The sequence below is a fragment of the Anarrhichthys ocellatus genome, unplaced genomic scaffold, assembly GCF_004355925.1.
Source record: "Anarrhichthys ocellatus isolate YVR2014 unplaced genomic scaffold, GSC_Weel_1.0 scaffold45, whole genome shotgun sequence".
Classification (NCBI taxonomy): Eukaryota; Metazoa; Chordata; class Actinopteri; order Perciformes; family Anarhichadidae; genus Anarrhichthys; species Anarrhichthys ocellatus.
In genome coordinates, this window is record NW_022280075.1 from 2,302,186 (window position 1) to 2,319,457 (window position 17,272).

At 40.9% G+C, this 17,272-nt stretch overlaps 1 protein-coding gene across 4 annotated transcripts in view; it reads right to left on the bottom strand.

Moving 5' to 3' along the window:
- cadm1a (cell adhesion molecule 1a) overlaps positions 1-17,272 on the bottom strand; it is a 380,582-nt gene that overhangs the window by 36,637 nt on the left and 326,673 nt on the right. For 2 of the 4 annotated variants that reach the window (XM_031868996.1, XM_031868995.1), the window contains exons 7-9: positions 13,785-13,881; positions 10,686-10,858; positions 305-394 (exon numbers count right to left, since the gene is read on the bottom strand). In XM_031868996.1, coding sequence (XP_031724856.1) covers positions 305-394; positions 10,686-10,858; positions 13,785-13,881 — 360 coding nt within the window. The remainder of the gene's footprint in view (positions 1-304; positions 395-10,685; positions 10,859-13,784; positions 13,882-17,272) is intronic. The other 2 variants (XM_031868998.1, XM_031868997.1) reach the window with 1 other exon arrangement.

Consider the following 17,272-nt stretch of genomic DNA (forward strand, 5'->3'; position numbering starts at 1 on the left):
TGATATGTGACAAAATAACAAGATCCACATAGAAGTTAATTTTGCCGCCTCAGCCATTACTTCTTACCTGTTAAATTACAGATAGAATTCGGAAACAACTGTAAAAGCTTTCAAAAATGGTGAATGATGACAGAAACTGGGTGACCTTAACCCATCGTTAAAGGAACACATGAATAGGACTGCCACTGCGGCATGAGGATGGAGATATATGGAGTGATTCAAGGCTGTGCGGGGAATAACGGAGCACACACACACACATACACACACACAAAGAAAAACAGATCGTGGGAGGGTGATACTGTACCTTGATTGGCTTCAGGGAAGGAGATGGTGGTGGTGATGGTGGTGGAAGTGGTTGTGGCTGTGGTGGGTATAGGGGTAGTGGTGGGAGCATCTGGATGAGAGGACAAATACATGACAAACACAGGGGGGGGAAACATATGAGTATAAAAGCCATGAAGATAAAGTAAAGTCACTGTGAAGCGATGGTATCGTTGTTTGATATATCACCAACAGCTCAATGTGTGTGTGTGTGTGTGTGTGAGTTAAAGGCTGGCTGCAGACCTTTTGATGGATTGGTAATGGCAGTGCATTAAATACTGCAAACATAATGATGACACTGCAACGCATCATCAGGTCTCACACCGACTGAGCTGATCAAAGATTTGTTGGGAGCTCCTCGCTTTTATGTCTACTTACGGGCTGCACACCATGACATGAAATACTGACAATGCTTGCGAGCACATGGTTGTTAGAAGTGATTAAATGTCTAATGAGTAACACATGCTGGTGTTGTACTTATGCTGTCATTGTTATGCAGCGAGCTGTCTTAGCAAACAAACGTGTCTGTGCATTCTTAATATCTCCAAGGAGATGCAAGCAGAGGATACTGGCAACAAAAAAAGCAAAATTTAATGTAAAAACTCAAATATGATGACACAATAAATGGCAGTGCACAAAAAAACAGGAGGGGGGAAATAATACACGGACAAAACAAATGGAAAGAAAATAGAATCACCACCTTGCGGTTGTAGTAGTAGTGTCCGGTCAAGTAGATTACATCCACGTCTGTCCAAAATGCCATCCCTTCAACATTTTATCCTATTAGACATTTGCGTGAAATTGCTACAATTGGAATATTCATTCTTGACTTATGGACGAAAACATGTTTCGTGAGGTCACAGCGACCTTTTGACCACCAAATTGAAATCAGTTCAACCTTAAAGGCAAGTCAACATTTTGGCAAATTTGAAGACATTCGCTCACCGCGTTCCTGTGATATTGCATTCACAAGAATAGAGCGGACGTGAGGTCACAGCAACCTTGACCTTTGACCTCCAAAATCTAACCAGTTCATCCTTGAGTTCAGGTGGATGCTTGTACCAAATTTGAAAACATTCCCTTCAGGCATCCCTGAGATATTACATTCAGTAAAATGGACCGTATGGACAAGCCGTAAACATAATGCCTCCGGCCACGGCTGTCGCCTGGGCTGAGGCATGAAAATAAATGAATAGCATCAGGCAGGGCTGTTGAGTACACAAACTTTGACCAGAGAGCATTTTTCCTCCCACAGCCTTTCCTTTTTTACTTCATTATCCAGGTTAGAATCCCCACCCTGACAATGACCAGGGGGAGATATCAAAAGTGACATTTTCCTTGTTGAAGTGGTGGTGCTGCACTGATATGAAGCCGCTGGCAGTGCTGCTTTGTGAAAGACCACCCATGCTGCTCTGATTGCCTGGGAATGGACTGAACAAGGTTTTAGGGTTATTGAAATGTGCTGAAAAAATATGTTTCTGGCTGTTGATAAGAATGAAGGCTAGTCTACACTTTAATGAAATACTGCGTTATAAGAAGGTGGCGAAAGTGTATGGACAGAGAATTGGAAGGAGATTGATGTCCGGGAGACAGAAGAGATGCTGTTTTTAGCAGTTACAAGCACTGTGCAATGACACATTTTGTTATGTGATGGTGCTGGTAGGTTGCATAAAACAGAACAAGCTGTAAATGACAAAACTGCAGGTGTTATTGCTTTACAAAAAATAATTAAGAATTCATTCAAACTACCGTCAATAACAGGCAGGCCAACTGCCAATGGCTGTGAAAGAGGTAATTTGGCATTGTACATAGAAGCTACAACATTCAAATCGCAATTACTAGCTGGACAAAATTCGATAGAAAGTTAGTAGCGCTTTTGTTCTATTGGAAAAAAATAAACTATTAAGTATTACGGCTGGTGGTGTTCCAACAAAACCCATGAAGAGACCAGCAACCAACAATGACTTGATCTTACCAACAAGTATCATCTGTGTAGCCAAAGCAAAACAGTTTTTTTGTATTGGGCTGCAAACATGTTTATTTCTGCTGTGATGTTGGACATTTTAACCTGGAGGTCTATGTGGCTTGACTCGCTTTTGGAGCCAGCCTCAAGAGGCCATTTTGCAGAACTGCAGTTTTTGGCTCTTCCGCGTTGACTTCATTTCTCTGCACCATAGGTTGCAGCTTGGTTAACCGTCAAATGTCACATTGTTTTTGTTATTGCATAACTGAATGTACACCAGTAATTGTTCCTGTAGATGTTCCCAGTAAAGGGGGTTTTCACTGTGACATCTTTGAATTGAAAATGCAATACCATCCCGAAGTCATATTAAAGAGATAATAAAAGTTACCTTGCTCTTTGTAGAGCAGGATGTCTCCCCTAAGGTTACAGAGCTTGTTTATCGTTGAAAAGTAGTCTTCCCTGAGGGCAGAAGTTGTTACTTCACAAATCTCTTCACAATTTGAGAAAATCATTTATTTCACGCACTTTAAGAAAAATGTATTAAGTAATTCAAATAACAGGCAGAGAGGTCCATGTAGTCCCTTAGAAGTCTGCCTGAAGCAAATTTCAAAATGCTAATGAATGCCTTCAGGTGATCTGGATCCGTATTCAAACTCTGTTGCTGTGCGGTATATTTTTAATCTACCAACAATTCAATTTTTTAAGTCAACCTTGATAATACAAAGGGCTGTACACACCAATGTGCAGACAAAGGCGGGTAGAAATGATCCATTGGGAAGTCGGCTGGCAGATGAGGCATGAGCTGATGAATTTCACACATGCTTGAGAGCCACAACTCCAGCTCTGGGGTGGTGCCGTCTAATTGGTTTTTATCCTATTATGAACTGTGAGGGTCCAGCAGATGTTTGGGATCATCAGTGTCAGCATCTCATTAAAAACTTAGCAGTAAAAGAATTAAAAAGACAAATAAAGATGAAAAGAAAAAGAAAGACTGTCTGAATGTACATTATATTTCTCTATTGGTGACTAGCTGGTGCAATGTATCAAAGAACACTGGAGCTTATTGACTTTCAAATGTGACAGGCTGAATGTGTTTTTCTTCCCGCTGAGTCACCGGCCCTTGTTTACTGATGAGGCTTATGAATCTGTGTTTCTGGTCTGAATGAATGGAGCAAGACCACAGCAATCATTCCCGTTAAAGCCGGTGAGTTAAAGAACTCCATGTGAGCACAGGAACTCCATATCTACACAGTGCCAGTAATCACACCAAACAATATGAAGCCTGAAAGAATACCTCCAGCACAGAGGAATTGATGATACATGAGAAGAAGTGAGGTGTAGTAGAGTAAAGTAAGGTATGTCAAAGTAATAGCGCAGCAGAGTATAGTACATTATAGTATAGTATAGTATAATGCAGTGCAGTACAGCCTTATCTATAAATCCTGTCTATCAATTTTAATCGTACAATAATGTCAGAAATATGTCAGCTCTTAAGTTTTAAGGAGAAAAACTACGAGATTTTATGAGCTGTTATTCCAAAATATACTACTTGATTTAGGTTACGAAAATGTTAATTTAACCATGTCAAAGACATATTCATGAGTAAATGTGAGGGAGAAAACTAGTTAAATTTAGTATCATTATTATTTTATCCCAATAACCATGATAACTCAGATCTTGCTTGTAATCATTTGATAAATTGAAATAAGGCCACAGCATTAGAGATCCAACACACTCTAAACCTAGAAGTTACCTTGTGAAATGCTTTGTCCTCATCAGAAAGTATTTTTCTACCCCTTTTGCTTTCATGTTTCCCTGCTTCATTCAGTTTTTTGACCTGCTACACACCATCTAACTGTATTATTGATTTGCTGCTTTGTGTCCCATTTAGTGCCTCTTAGCCCTGCAAGGGTTATCTATATTTTATCCTTTACAAGGTTTCTTCCAATTTTCCGGTATTTCGTTTGGGTAAGTTTTTCCTTGGCCCCTTCAGTATCTGTCCTCGGCCCCTGTATAATCCCAACTAGTGAAACCCTGACAAGTGCTGCGTTTAGAGGCTTTACATATCAACTCAACATTGACTCAAAGTGACATTCGTGGGTGTCAACGTTGTGAAAGAGCCTATTAGAAGTCTTGCCTTTTACCTTTCCAGAGAGAAGTTACGAAGAACTAAAGAAGTAATAATTATAACAAAAGTCCTTATCATTCAAATACTTCAATTCTGATAGTTCTTAATTGGCTACCTGGTTCAAAAGGAATGTTGGTCTACTGTATAGGTTCTTCCAAAGTAAGTTGATGTTGGGCCTCATGTACGTACATCTCAGATCTTTTAATGCCCTACGAGGGGTGATTGAAGAAGCTCACCTTACTGTACAAAGTCTCGGCTGAGGGTTTAAAGGTGGCCAGGCATTCAGCTTCAGATAATAAACAAAAGACTAAAAGGTAGTTTTCTCCAAGCTGGGTTATTTTGGAATCTTCACATGTTGGAAGCAAGTATTGTCTATAGAAAATATGGTATGGATTATTTTAACATAAATATATTGGGGTCATTTTGAGTGACATTTTATGTGTCATCAAATAAAAAGTGTGAAATTCAAGATCACAGCCACTCTGACATAATCCTGCCATATGGTGATCAGGAGATAAATGTTGGGATCCTAAATTATAGATTTTCCCCCAAATTACAACTGTAATGTCATGATTTGATACATGGCAGAGAACTCCAAGTGTTTAAAATTCATAAGAGACAAACAGAATTCAAAACACAACTTCCTTGCAAATTTGCTTTGGAGGTGATGAATTACTTTTTCCTCCTCAGAGCATTTTACACCAGCAATTTCACTTCCACTCAAGTGCAATTTCAGCAAACTAAGAGCGCTTGCAGCTTGAATAAGATGTTTTGGGACACTTTGCACCTCTGGAAGAAATGTTGGAAGCCACTTAAAGCGCTAACAGTGACTTGTGGAGAAATTCCCATGTGCTTTAATGGAGAAGAAGTGTAAAGTAAGTAGGAAGACGACTGAGTGCAACAGGGTCACTAAACATGCGGCTGGTGTGCAATAAAGCCAGTGCTGGTAAAGGAGCAGGGAGAAGGAGAACTCAGTTATTGGGTAAGCGGCAGCCTGTAAACAACTTAAAACCCCTCGGCGCTGGGTCTCACTCGACTGCGAGAGGAAAACCCTGATGGTTGTGTTTTCTTACCCTGTGAAGTAAGAGCGGCAGTGAGAGTTAGAGCAGTACAGACTGCATTCTTTTCGCTGTTAACATTGTTAGTGTCAGCCAGTCTCACGGTGCTCTCCATCACTTAGGGTCACAATACTCGGGAACCAGATGCATTAGAAGAGATGCTGGCCATAGCTGCATTTGTTCTGGCTGTCAAGCAGGGGGAGTGTTGGCGGTGGAGGCGCCATGTGGACTTTATCATTAAATTACACAGCTGTAATGTACAGCTTGGGATCCTGGGCTGATGCTGTGGCTCATTTTTTACTTTTAATAAAGAAAATTTCATCTTAACATCAGAGACGTGGAAAACACTCATTTCAAAACAGCTTTTGGGGCATTTTGGTGCAATAAATCTAAAACTTTTTGTCTGTTGGAGGGACTTTAACGTTATTAGAGTCTTCCCCTCCTTACTCGTCACATTTGAACTAGATGTATCTTTCTGAAATAGCCTGGAGGTATGGTGGTTAACTTTTTAGGGTTAAAATAAGAGTGTCTTTGTTTTTTGTTCCAAGGGTTGGGGTTAATCAAAGGGAGTATGCAGTTTGGTTACTGGTTGCAATGTCTCACTCGTTCTACTCACTGTTTAATGGGGTGTTGCTATAATACAAAGAGTAGGACACAGGCTCCATTATAAAACAAATATCTGAAGTCATAAAGGGGACACACATGTGTGTTACTATGGTTGCCAAATTATCTTATATAAATGTAGACGAAGGTACTGTGAGGCCACTTCTGCAGTTGCTTCACTTTCCATGGAGTCAATGAGCAGAAATATGGACGGGGCTACTCTTCTATTGCAACCCACATTGTGGTCAACGGGGGTCTATAGTTATATACTGTCATCAGGTTTCAAGCACTCTGCTGCCGCATTGGCATCTACTGTTATCAAGTGCATCTCCTGCTTTTACCGCCGTAACATCGCTTTGGTAACTCAGCACCAATCTCGACGAATGAAATGAGTGGAATCTGTAGATTCCTTAGATGCAGATGCAGAGATAACTTTGTTCACAATCAGCTGGTGGCTTTATATCACTACTAGTACATGCTGACACCCCTGCTACTGCCCTTCTCCCAGCTTCTGTTTTGGTTAACTACAGAGGTGTTTGCGTGGTGGTGGTAGTACAGGACGTGGTGTGTGTGTGTGTGTGTGTGTGTGGTGGTGGTGGCGGTAGTGGGGGGTCTGGATGTAGGAATCAGCTTCTGACAGCCCAGCCACAACATCCTGTCTTGCCATTAGCAAGGTGAAGGTTCGGCATTATTTGCTGTTGAATTACAGTCGACATTAGTGGTGTGGGAGCCACCGACACATCAAAGTCATCAAAAGACTAGCTCTAAAAGGATAGAGGCCTTCTGTGGTTTTAATGGCTGCTGTTTTTTTTTTGGCGCAAGGCTTTTAGTTGCCCACATGTTGCATTACCGTGTTTATCTTTGTCTTTCTCTCACCACGGGGGGATCTGTGGGTAGTTGAGAGGGGCGACTTGCGTCCGTCACCATGGGATTTCGTTGTTTAGGCCCGGGGAGAGAGAGACGTACAGAAAAGCTGCAACAATTACCAGAATATTCACAATTCATGCAAAGTCGTGGATAATGGATCGTACAGAGGTGAGCAACAATGTGGCTCAAAGTAAAATGGTTGCTCTTATTGATGGTCTTTGATGTGTCTTGTAGTTGATCTGATTAAAAAACACACGCATTTGTCTCACCATACTACCTCTCATCTGATTTGAATACTCCCATTTTAACCCTCAACCATCATGAAGTTGAAAACACTTATTAAAGTTACTCAACCCAAATGGTTTTGCTGAATTACAGACTAATTCTTTCAGCACTGGAAAATGTCTTCAATCTGAAGATCTACGTGTCAAGCAGGCCTATAAACAAACGTGTATACAACATTTCCATGTGTCATTATTCTGCATTAAAGGCTTTTTTGCGTGTCATTTTTTCGTGTGTCATTTAACAACACGTTGTTACAGTGAAACAGTTATGTTCAGGCTGCAAAACTAAGGTGACAGCCACTCTTCGGTTTAGTCATCAAAACAACTTAGTTAGGTTTAGGAACGACGTCATGGTAGGGCTTAAAATGAGTATGTAAACAGGAACAGGAAAACACGTCACAAACACGAACGCAACTTGAAATAAACCACTTTAGGACACCGGACTGGAACTACGGTCACCTGGTCGCAAGTCCTGTGTTTGTTTGACTGATCCACGTCACGCCCCGCCCCCCATGAGCAGTCTCTTACATGTTACACTACGTCACTTGTTCAGAGCGCATTGTATTCACATTAATCATTTCCATTTCTGTCAGTACAGACTACACGCTGCACAAATGACACGCTAAAAGCAAGGAATGCGTTTTTGTTGCTCGCAAAATGACTTACAAATTGTTGCGTCATTCATACGTCAATTGGTGAGAGAGAACTGATTCTGACACGCGCACACAAAGAGGCTTACACTGCACTGTTAGTATTGACTAACAGCTGTAATATTGCAGCTGGCAGTAAGCTGTTTCCTCATTTTCAACAGTACCTCTGTTGTTTCATTGCACTCATCATTAGCACAGCAACTCGCTCTGCTGTAAATAGCATCCATTCAGCTGGCGTCCGTCAGGCATTGAGAGTCCTTTTTTCCCCCTTACATAAAAAGAGGCCTTTTCACTCTGCTAATTCCCTCCGACAATAGCCGCCAAATAACTTCTCTGCGGGCTCGGGGTCTACCAAAAGTGATAGTGAAGTCATTTTTGCCAGGGAAAATGAGCACATTAGAGTGTAATGCCCTGCCCAGGGAGAAAATGTGACTGGTATCAACAGTATAAAAGCATGTTAAGATAATGCTTATGAGGATGAGAGAAAACAACATAGAGGAAGCTAAATCATCAGGAAGCTAAATGAATAAATCTGGCAGAAGTAGGTGGAGGCGGGTTCAGGATTACCTCAGGTTTGCGGGAGGCAGAACACAGACACACACACCACACTCATCTATTGATCCACAGCTAGGTTGTGGCTTTGGTTCTCAACGCAATTACAAAACTGGTTTACACCATGCTGATGGACAGTGGTTAGCACTAAAATGTTTGTTATCCCAATCAAGGGTCTAAGAATAGAAGATGTTGTATGCTATACAGGTTGTAAAGCTATTTGAGGCAATTCATGATTTGTAATTTTGGGCAATATAAATAACACTGACTAGACTGTAAGGCCGAGTATCGTGTAGATTTATGATGCCAGTATCAATATCAGTACCCTTTAAATGACACCAAATAACTTACATTAATACCATTGGTTGTTCCATTGCAACCTCAGTGAGCAACTGTAGAGCTATTTCTATGGTATTGTCATATATGTAATGCCTCTACCAAAATGGCCTGTATTGTATTGTGAAAATTTTATCATAAACATGCATTCTAGCATAACTATTTTGTTATTTAGTAAATGTTTTGCCCCACTTCCAAGGGGGGTATAAACAGAGCAATTTATATACATGGAAGCTGTTTGCCCCTGCTCTGCACAGCCCTAAAGCAGCACGCTTGCAGCACTCATACAGCGCAATACAACGGTTACTGCTGAAAAAGGCGTCCTCCGATCCACGGTGGCGGGAACGCGTTGCCACCAAGGCGTAATGTTCTACCTCCGGTTCCCCCCCCCCCAGGTTAAAACTGTTAGCTCTTTCAGGACTTTTGCCATTGTTAGTGCTGTTAGTATTGATAGCTTCTAGCTGCCAGCTCATACATCTCCGTGTCCACATGTCATATACAATTGAAGAACTCTTGCTGTGATTGGCTGCAGTCATTTTTCGGTGGTCTATGGATACATATATTGAAAATGAAATCCAATGACTCAATGGAGCTGGGTGTGGTCAGGTTTACTTTTAGAATTAAATCACAATCTCCCGTTGCCAACTACCTTCACCTTTTGGAAACCGCAAAAGTAGTTTAAAACCTTGGCCTCAATGGGCCGCTAGCAGGGATTGCTAGTGATGCTGAGATCATGGGGTTTCCGTAAATGTTATGTTCTCACCTGATAAGTGTTTAAATTAATTAATTTGAAGGCGCTCTTCACACTGCAATGATATAACTATGGCAAACAAATCCCCTTCTTAATCAAAATCTTATTCGAAAATCCACAATGTAAAATGTGTATGTAAATGTGTATGACAATGAAGAATGTAAAGTCCTCTTCAGGTCATAAATATAAGGAAAAACAATACAGAGAGAGCGAGAGAAACAACACTCAGGACATGACCTTCTCTTTTGCTGCAAAAATAGCACTGTGCTCAAAAGATCTCAAGGAGCTGCTTTGGTGTTGGTGTGTTGCTACACTGGTGTGAAGAAGAAACATAATCCAGTTTGAGTAATCATAACAATAACCTTGTATGCTTATCAGAGACCAAAACAGATTGCCTGTATTTGTTTTTCTTCTATTGTGTGCATCTTAATGCAGCCTCAGGAGCCCATTTGTCTGTCCGGATGCAAGGCAGAAAGGGAAGTCAAGGGAACCAAGTTGACAGAGCAAAGGGACACTCTTTTGGTATTGGCCATATGCACAGTGCAGTTGCAAACAAGGAGGGATTAAAAGTATACTGCACCTGTTTTAAAACACAGTCCTTATTTAAAAGTCAGTCTGCATACCTTGGATTATGCTAATGGTTACAGCCTTTGGCAGTAGGCGATTTGTTTATTTTTAACAGGGGGGGGAAGGACCCGGTTCGTTGGGTTCAGCTCTGCTGGACATGTCGCAGTTGGAACACGGCATAGCCGCACTTGGTGAAGGCTACTTATATTTCAGAGTCATGGTCGGGGCCATAGATTTTAACTTGCACAAACCTGAGTCAGATAAAGGATCAATGAGTCAGACAGACTCGGCTAACAAATTCAATTAAACAACTCCTCTGCCTCTGCTCCCTCTAAGCAACATGGGGATGAAGAGGGTTGCAGGTTAACAAAGGGCATGCCTTTTTTCATTTAGCTAACAAGGGCGATGGCACACCCCCTCATCCCCACTCAAATCACCTCTTGTCCCAACAACTCACAAATCTTGTAAATATCAACAGTTTACATATCAATGATTCTGGTGTTTACGTGTTCATTGGACAATCTCTCAGAATAAAAGCAGTTATAGAGTTCCAGGTAGAAAGAGAGACAGTAAAGTGACGAAGGGTCAATGTTAGACCTGCGTACCATAGACGTAGAGGATGTAGTCGTCAAAAGACTCCCCCACTGTGTTGGAAGCGACACAGCGATAGGTTCCGTTGTAGGACTTGTTCAGGTTTTCGATGTAAAGATCAGCTCCGGTGATGACGGCATGGGATGGCACATCGTCGTCCACTTTCACCCAGTTCACCCGCTGTGGCCTGAAATGAAAACCAGGGCACCAGTAAGATTTCGTGGATAAGACAGACATTCAAAACTGAGAATGTACGTGATAGATGATGTGATCCTTTTAGTAACCAATTAAATGTATATTGAACTACCCAGAGTGTAAAACAAATAGATCATTTTAATAATAAGGGCTACAAATACAATTTTAATATATATGGTATTCCCACATGTGAGAGCTTTCTTCCTCTGGGAAACATGGACTTTGTCAGCATGTGTTGTGGCAATCATCTAATGATATCTCACACAATATCTTGTGTGCAAGGAAACATAAGGGTAGACCTGAAGAAAAGTCCATTGATCAAAATCAACAGCATTTATCCTTTGAGTTAGTGTTTCTAAAATTTTTTCTCTTACACCTTTGAAAGAAAATGAAAAATGTTCCACCTTAAATTGTGTAATAATCAACTTATTCTAATAAGCAGAAGTGTTGGTCTTAGGTTGGCAACGAAAGGTCAGAGGATCACCAAAAACGTAACAATTAGCACCATCAGCACTGTTGTCGTAGTTTGCGCCGTTAGTTCTGTTAGCACCATTAGCACCGTTAGCTGTGATCCCCCGCATAAGCCATGTTGAGGCACTAGATATGCTCACAATTTTGCATTTGGCTCCTTTAAATACACAAATTTACCTAATTTTTTAAATGTATTTTCAAGCAACTGTTTACTAGAAGATAATCAAAGGGAGTTAAGATATAAAAAACAAAAATGACATTCCTCCTGTTGTGTACAGCTAAAAGCAACAATAAGTGTGAAGCAGCTTTGTTCTCAAATTACAGGCTTTCTACACTTGTATACTTGTGTTGCTGTGTAGGTGGGCGCCTATCAAGTGTCTGTATTTGTTCTCTTCTCTACCTTGACTGAGGTTTAGAGCGGGGTGACAGATTCCATTTTTATGACAATGAGCTCAGAGCCACAGAGGGTGAAGAGAAAAAAAAAAGAAGACAAAACACCTCTATTTCGCTGCTGCAACTTCCAATGGCCACTGCCAGCTACTGTCATTTCCCATGAGCGTGTGCTGATGGTCTCTCTTGTTGCATTTTGTTGTGGTGTTTTAACTTGTTTCCCTCCATTTGAAAACATTTGGTGAGTTGGGAGCAAGCAAATACGAAAGGGGGAAAAAAAGATAATGTGAAAAACCAAGGAAAAGAAAATATGAAATAACTGTTTGAGCTGAATAGCAAAAGCAAACAAACCACGTGCTGTGGTTTTGTTTGTGGTGGATGGCTTGGAAGAGAGAGTGCGTTGTCTATTACAAGTGCTCTCCAGATGAAATTAAATGTAAATAAATGATAAATATATAAATAAGATAGAGTGAGAGACATGACCTAGAAAAAGGTGGATCGGATGTTGTGAGATGGGGAGAGTGAATCTAGAGAAGGAAGATAGACAGAGATAGACGAAAGAGGTAAGATGAGGCTGCAAGGAGAGAGGAAGGGCAGGCGTCTAGAATACAAATGGCTGCCTGCAGCCGAGGCCCCCTGTGCTATCGGCTGGTAATGACTGCACAACTCTCAGCAGCTCTAATGAAAATGACTTCCAATTCCCAGCTCACTGTATTGATTGTGTTTTCATCTTTATAAAATGAATACGGGTAGTTAGCTTGTCTCTATGCCAAGTATGAAAACTTCGGGGGTGCTGGTGGATGGAGGCAGTCTGAATTACACAGTGTTTGGTTCGATGTGTGTGTTTGCGTGTTCTTGTACTTCGACTCTTCAGAGAATCATACAGACGTTCAGAATGAGAAACTTTTTTGCAAATTTGAATTTACTTGAACATGAAAACACCCACTGCAATGCCACACCTGCAAGTTGGTCACATCATCGTTTCCGATGTAATATTCATAGCTCCAGCCTAAACAGGTGATTATTTTTTCCCGTTCAAATTTGAACTACCTTGTCAACAAACTAATATGATTGATACCAACAGCACAACTGCACTGATGTTTGGATAGTTCGGCAGGCCTCCTGCCTGAGACACAAAGCTCTCACTCCTTTACTCAACCCGGAGTGCCCTAATGGCTTCAATTGCACTCCATTACATCTCATATCACGAAGACCTGTCATCTAAACAAAACAGCACCTTGGTTTACAGATGATACATGTGGGATAATAACCTAATGAGTGTCAAACAAGAGCTTTATGATGTCAATGCCGGAAATATCACAGAAATGATAAAGGCCACTGAGAGTTCATTTTTGACATTGGGGCAAAATTATACTTATTATTTGTCCTCAGCTCTGTGTACAAACAATCTTTTAACTTGAATCATCTGTGCACATCTGTGCACATCCAGTGCCTCGAGTCCATCAACATACTCTCAGTCTCCCTAAATACCTTCAGAATATTAGCACTCAACTGCCTTCCTTTTCAACCCCTTTTCTACTAAAGTTTGTCCTTCGAGATTTTAGGACCCAGTCCATTCACTATCAGTAATTACCCTTTCTGCTCTGTCCTTTGCCTTTAAAAGAGTGGCAATTAAACATCTGCTCAAAATATCAGAGTGATTCTGATGTTTTCATAACTACAGGCCCCTTGAAATTCCTGAAAAAGAAAAAAGCTGCCATTCAATAGGTGATTATGTATCCAAGAATGGCCATTTAGAATTGTGTGGCCTCAGGTCTGTCTGTAACAATAAGGCCGTCCTAGTACAGTTCTCCTGCCGGTAAATTTGAATGAATTATACTTTGAATTATAATTTGGTGGTCATGGTTCCAAAAAAAATGAACTGAACTATTGAATTTTGAAAAAGCTAACCGATATACCGATGCTAAGAAAAAACAGCAAGATAGTTCTGCATGCCACTGCAACAAGACACTCGCATGCACGAATCAATAAATGTGGTTTCTCTACCCATGGCACATTTTTAATTGTGTGAGTGTGAGAGTGGGTCTGTATCGTACTGGGGTTTGCCTTTGGCCTGACACGTCAGTTCCAGGTTCTCTCCTTCCCTGGTAAGACCCTGAGGAAATTCTACCATGATCTTTACCTCTGGTTTGTCTGAAAGGAAAGGGAGAGAGACAGAGAATGAATTACTGGGACAACACAACAGACAATGCATTATCTTTGCTCTGCATCTATATTGTTCTTTCTGATTGATTCCCATTTGCAGTTATGTTGTTTGTAGCATTCATAAACACACACAGCTACCAAATGAGGAGTGAGAAGATTTTCTCACTGTATACAGTAAACTGAAAAATATGATTTAAAATATATAACACAACCCAGTATCCTACAAATGATGTCCATGTGCAACGACGTGATCTATGTTTTCTGGTAGCGTGTCAAATTATCAAACTTTCCCAAAGTGTTTGGCTTGATTCTTCCAAAGAGGAGCTGCAGCAAACAGTCAGGATTCATATCACATCATGAGAGACATTAGGCACTGTTGTTCAGGCAGAGCACCACAGTTGAGTGAATCATTAGCTGATTGGCTTCACACTCTCCATCAGGCTACCTGCTGACAAATAGCATCCAATCATATCCATGGAGGTGTACAGCACAGATATTCTTACCTGACTCCTCACATTATTACTCAGCTGATAACGTCAGCTGAGTAATATTCACCTACTACTACTGCCTTTCCCGCTCTTCCCTTGCATCAAATCACTCTTGTTGGGTCTACCTTGGGCATAGTATTGATGGTATTTTAAATCAACCCTTACACCAAAACACGAGCCAAAGCTTTGGGGAATGATCAATGTGGTGCAGTGCACAACCACACATAGCCCTGAGTATGTCCAAAGACATTGCCCGATAAAGTTGCTACATAAAACCGAAGACACTGTTGACAAGCTGAGGCAGCTGAAAAGAAAATGTAAGCGTGTTGTTTTGACAATCAGTGGGGTGCTTTGACAGTCGCTGCTGTGCTATTCTTTGCTACCACGGAGTTTCTGTTGTTCCCACTCCCTTGACTGTTGCTGGTGTTATCAAAGCTTTTTTCTCGTCTTGGTGTGAGAGATGATCCTTTATTCTGGACAAAAATGAAATGTTTCATTCAAGCTAGCATCTGGGTAAGGGATTGAGTTCAGTGTAACCATGCACTGAAAGTAAGACTGAGACAAAACAAGGACAACAAAGGTCCTGCTCAAACTTACACCTTTTAAGGTATCCCACTATAAGTACATGTGTTTGTTTTTTTAATGATTGTAACAGTGAATGTCTTCTGGCTCCATCTCCAGGTTATGGGGCTGTTCACTTTTACACTGTGATCTGTAGGCTTGAACTTCTATCTTTATCTTCGCAAGAGTGCAGTTAGTGACAGAGTGGGATCCATGGTAGCTCTTACAGCTTGACGGATTAGCAACGGAGGGCGGGGCTTAGTAAAGGGTCAATTTTCGTCTTCATTGAAATGTTAAAATGTCTTTAATGTGCATGTGTATGTATTGGAAGAGAATCTGTCGCTCAAACAATCACTGCATTCATCAAAAGCAAAGATTGTTTCACCAGCAGTGCCATCTAAAATAATGGCACTGCTGGTGAAATTTTTTTTCGGCAAAACATCAATAGCTTAATTAACCTCAAGAACACACTTGAATGCTTTCAGCACATTATGCCCTATCTTGTTTGCAACACAATGTTATTCTGTTGCTCCTACGTCAGATCATCTCGATAAATACCTGAGTCATCTCACTACAGTCTGCTGAGTCACAATGGTGTAATTACAGTTTTCTGATTGTTCTTTTTTCCCCATTTTATAGTCTAAATGCACCATTCGTTACTTGCATTTTTAATCAGCCTGTAGACAGAGGGCCTGAGTTATGATTTCAAAGCCGGCTGTTAAGTTTCACACTGCTGTCCGACCTTCTCTGCAACAAACAACACGTGTCTGGCCATCCATCTGTCTAAATCACACCCTGTCCGTGGCCGACTCTCAGTCTTGGTGATGGACAGCAGATGGGCAAAAAGCCAAGTCTTCTGCTCAGTGGGCATGCACGGCTTTAGACAACAACCCTTTGGTTTAGTTTCCACTCCAGGCGCAACATGGCATCCTGCAACTTTTTCTTCGCTCACAACGTCATCTGACCTTGTCATCTCGGAGCCATAAACATGAAGGACGCTAGGCATCTGTAAGTTGTTTTGATAGCCTCAAGTAGTTATGTCGGAGCTTTCTTGTCTCTGCTTGATGGAAAAAAACACACACACACTGCACCGCCAGATCTGGATACTGCCACTTCAGTGGAAATGAAATAACATCTACAGTATGCAAGGAGGCCGTTATCATTATGCTAACTGAATTATTTGCTTTATTGTGTGCCTCACCTCATAAGCACTCAAGACGGCACTATCCATCTTTTCGCAGCCGGCTGACCTTAAGGGAAAACCAACCAGGCAACGGAGCAAAACAGCTTGCTTTGCTTATACACATAAACATTACAGGCTTATTTAATTATGCTTTCCCCTGACAATGGCCTTTTTGTTGTTTCCTACCACACAATGCACTCCGTTCCACTCACAAATTGCCAACGCAGTGAGTGATTGTAATGTAAATCACTGTCTATCAGTATAATATATAATCAGTAAACAAACAGTATGCCAGCAAAAGTGAGCTTCAATTTACGGATCCTGTTGTTTATAGTTTCACAGGGAGGAAATGATACGTAGCTAGATTCTTAAAAGTTTGTAGAAAGGACGATGCAATTTGGGACTAATTATAGGGGAAATGGAGACCGGGAATCTTTAGACATCTGGAACTATTTAGAACATGACATTACATTTGGTATGACATATGAACCAAATAATCCCTAATCTAATCTGAATTAGTACATTGTAATTAGGTCTATGTCTTAGTGCATAACATAAATACTTGTGTGAGCGTCTCACCTGGACAGTTTTGGGAGTGAGACACTTCCAATTAATTAATTCATCAATTTTAGTTGGTGCATATAAAAAGGAAATTATTTTGGAAATCAAGAAACTGCTCTAAAGACATCATACATTACAGATTCATAAATATCATAAATATGACATAGAAGAGAAGTCAAAGAAGATAATTGTGAAATCCCCACCTACAGTATCATTCTCTCACTCTACATTTTATATTCAACTGTATATTATCAAAAGAGAAGGTGCAGTGCAGTGCTGTCCATTGCAGTACGCACAGAGCCTGAAGCAGTGTGAGGTGCTGAGCTAGGTGGTCCATGTGAGCTCCCTGTTATCAGAGGCAAACAAAATGCCATGCTGCCTCCGTAGATGAGCTGATCTCCTCTTCTCGCTCCCCCAGGGAAAGGTCAGATAGCTACAGAAGACTTTTATTTTTTAAATAGAATGCTAGGACATGCCAGAGGCCAAAGACATAAGGTTACAGAAGCATAAAATACATAAATTCTATCATTTTGCATCAATGAAAAGATCTAAAACTCCACATTTCAAAGGCCTAGCATTTTAATTA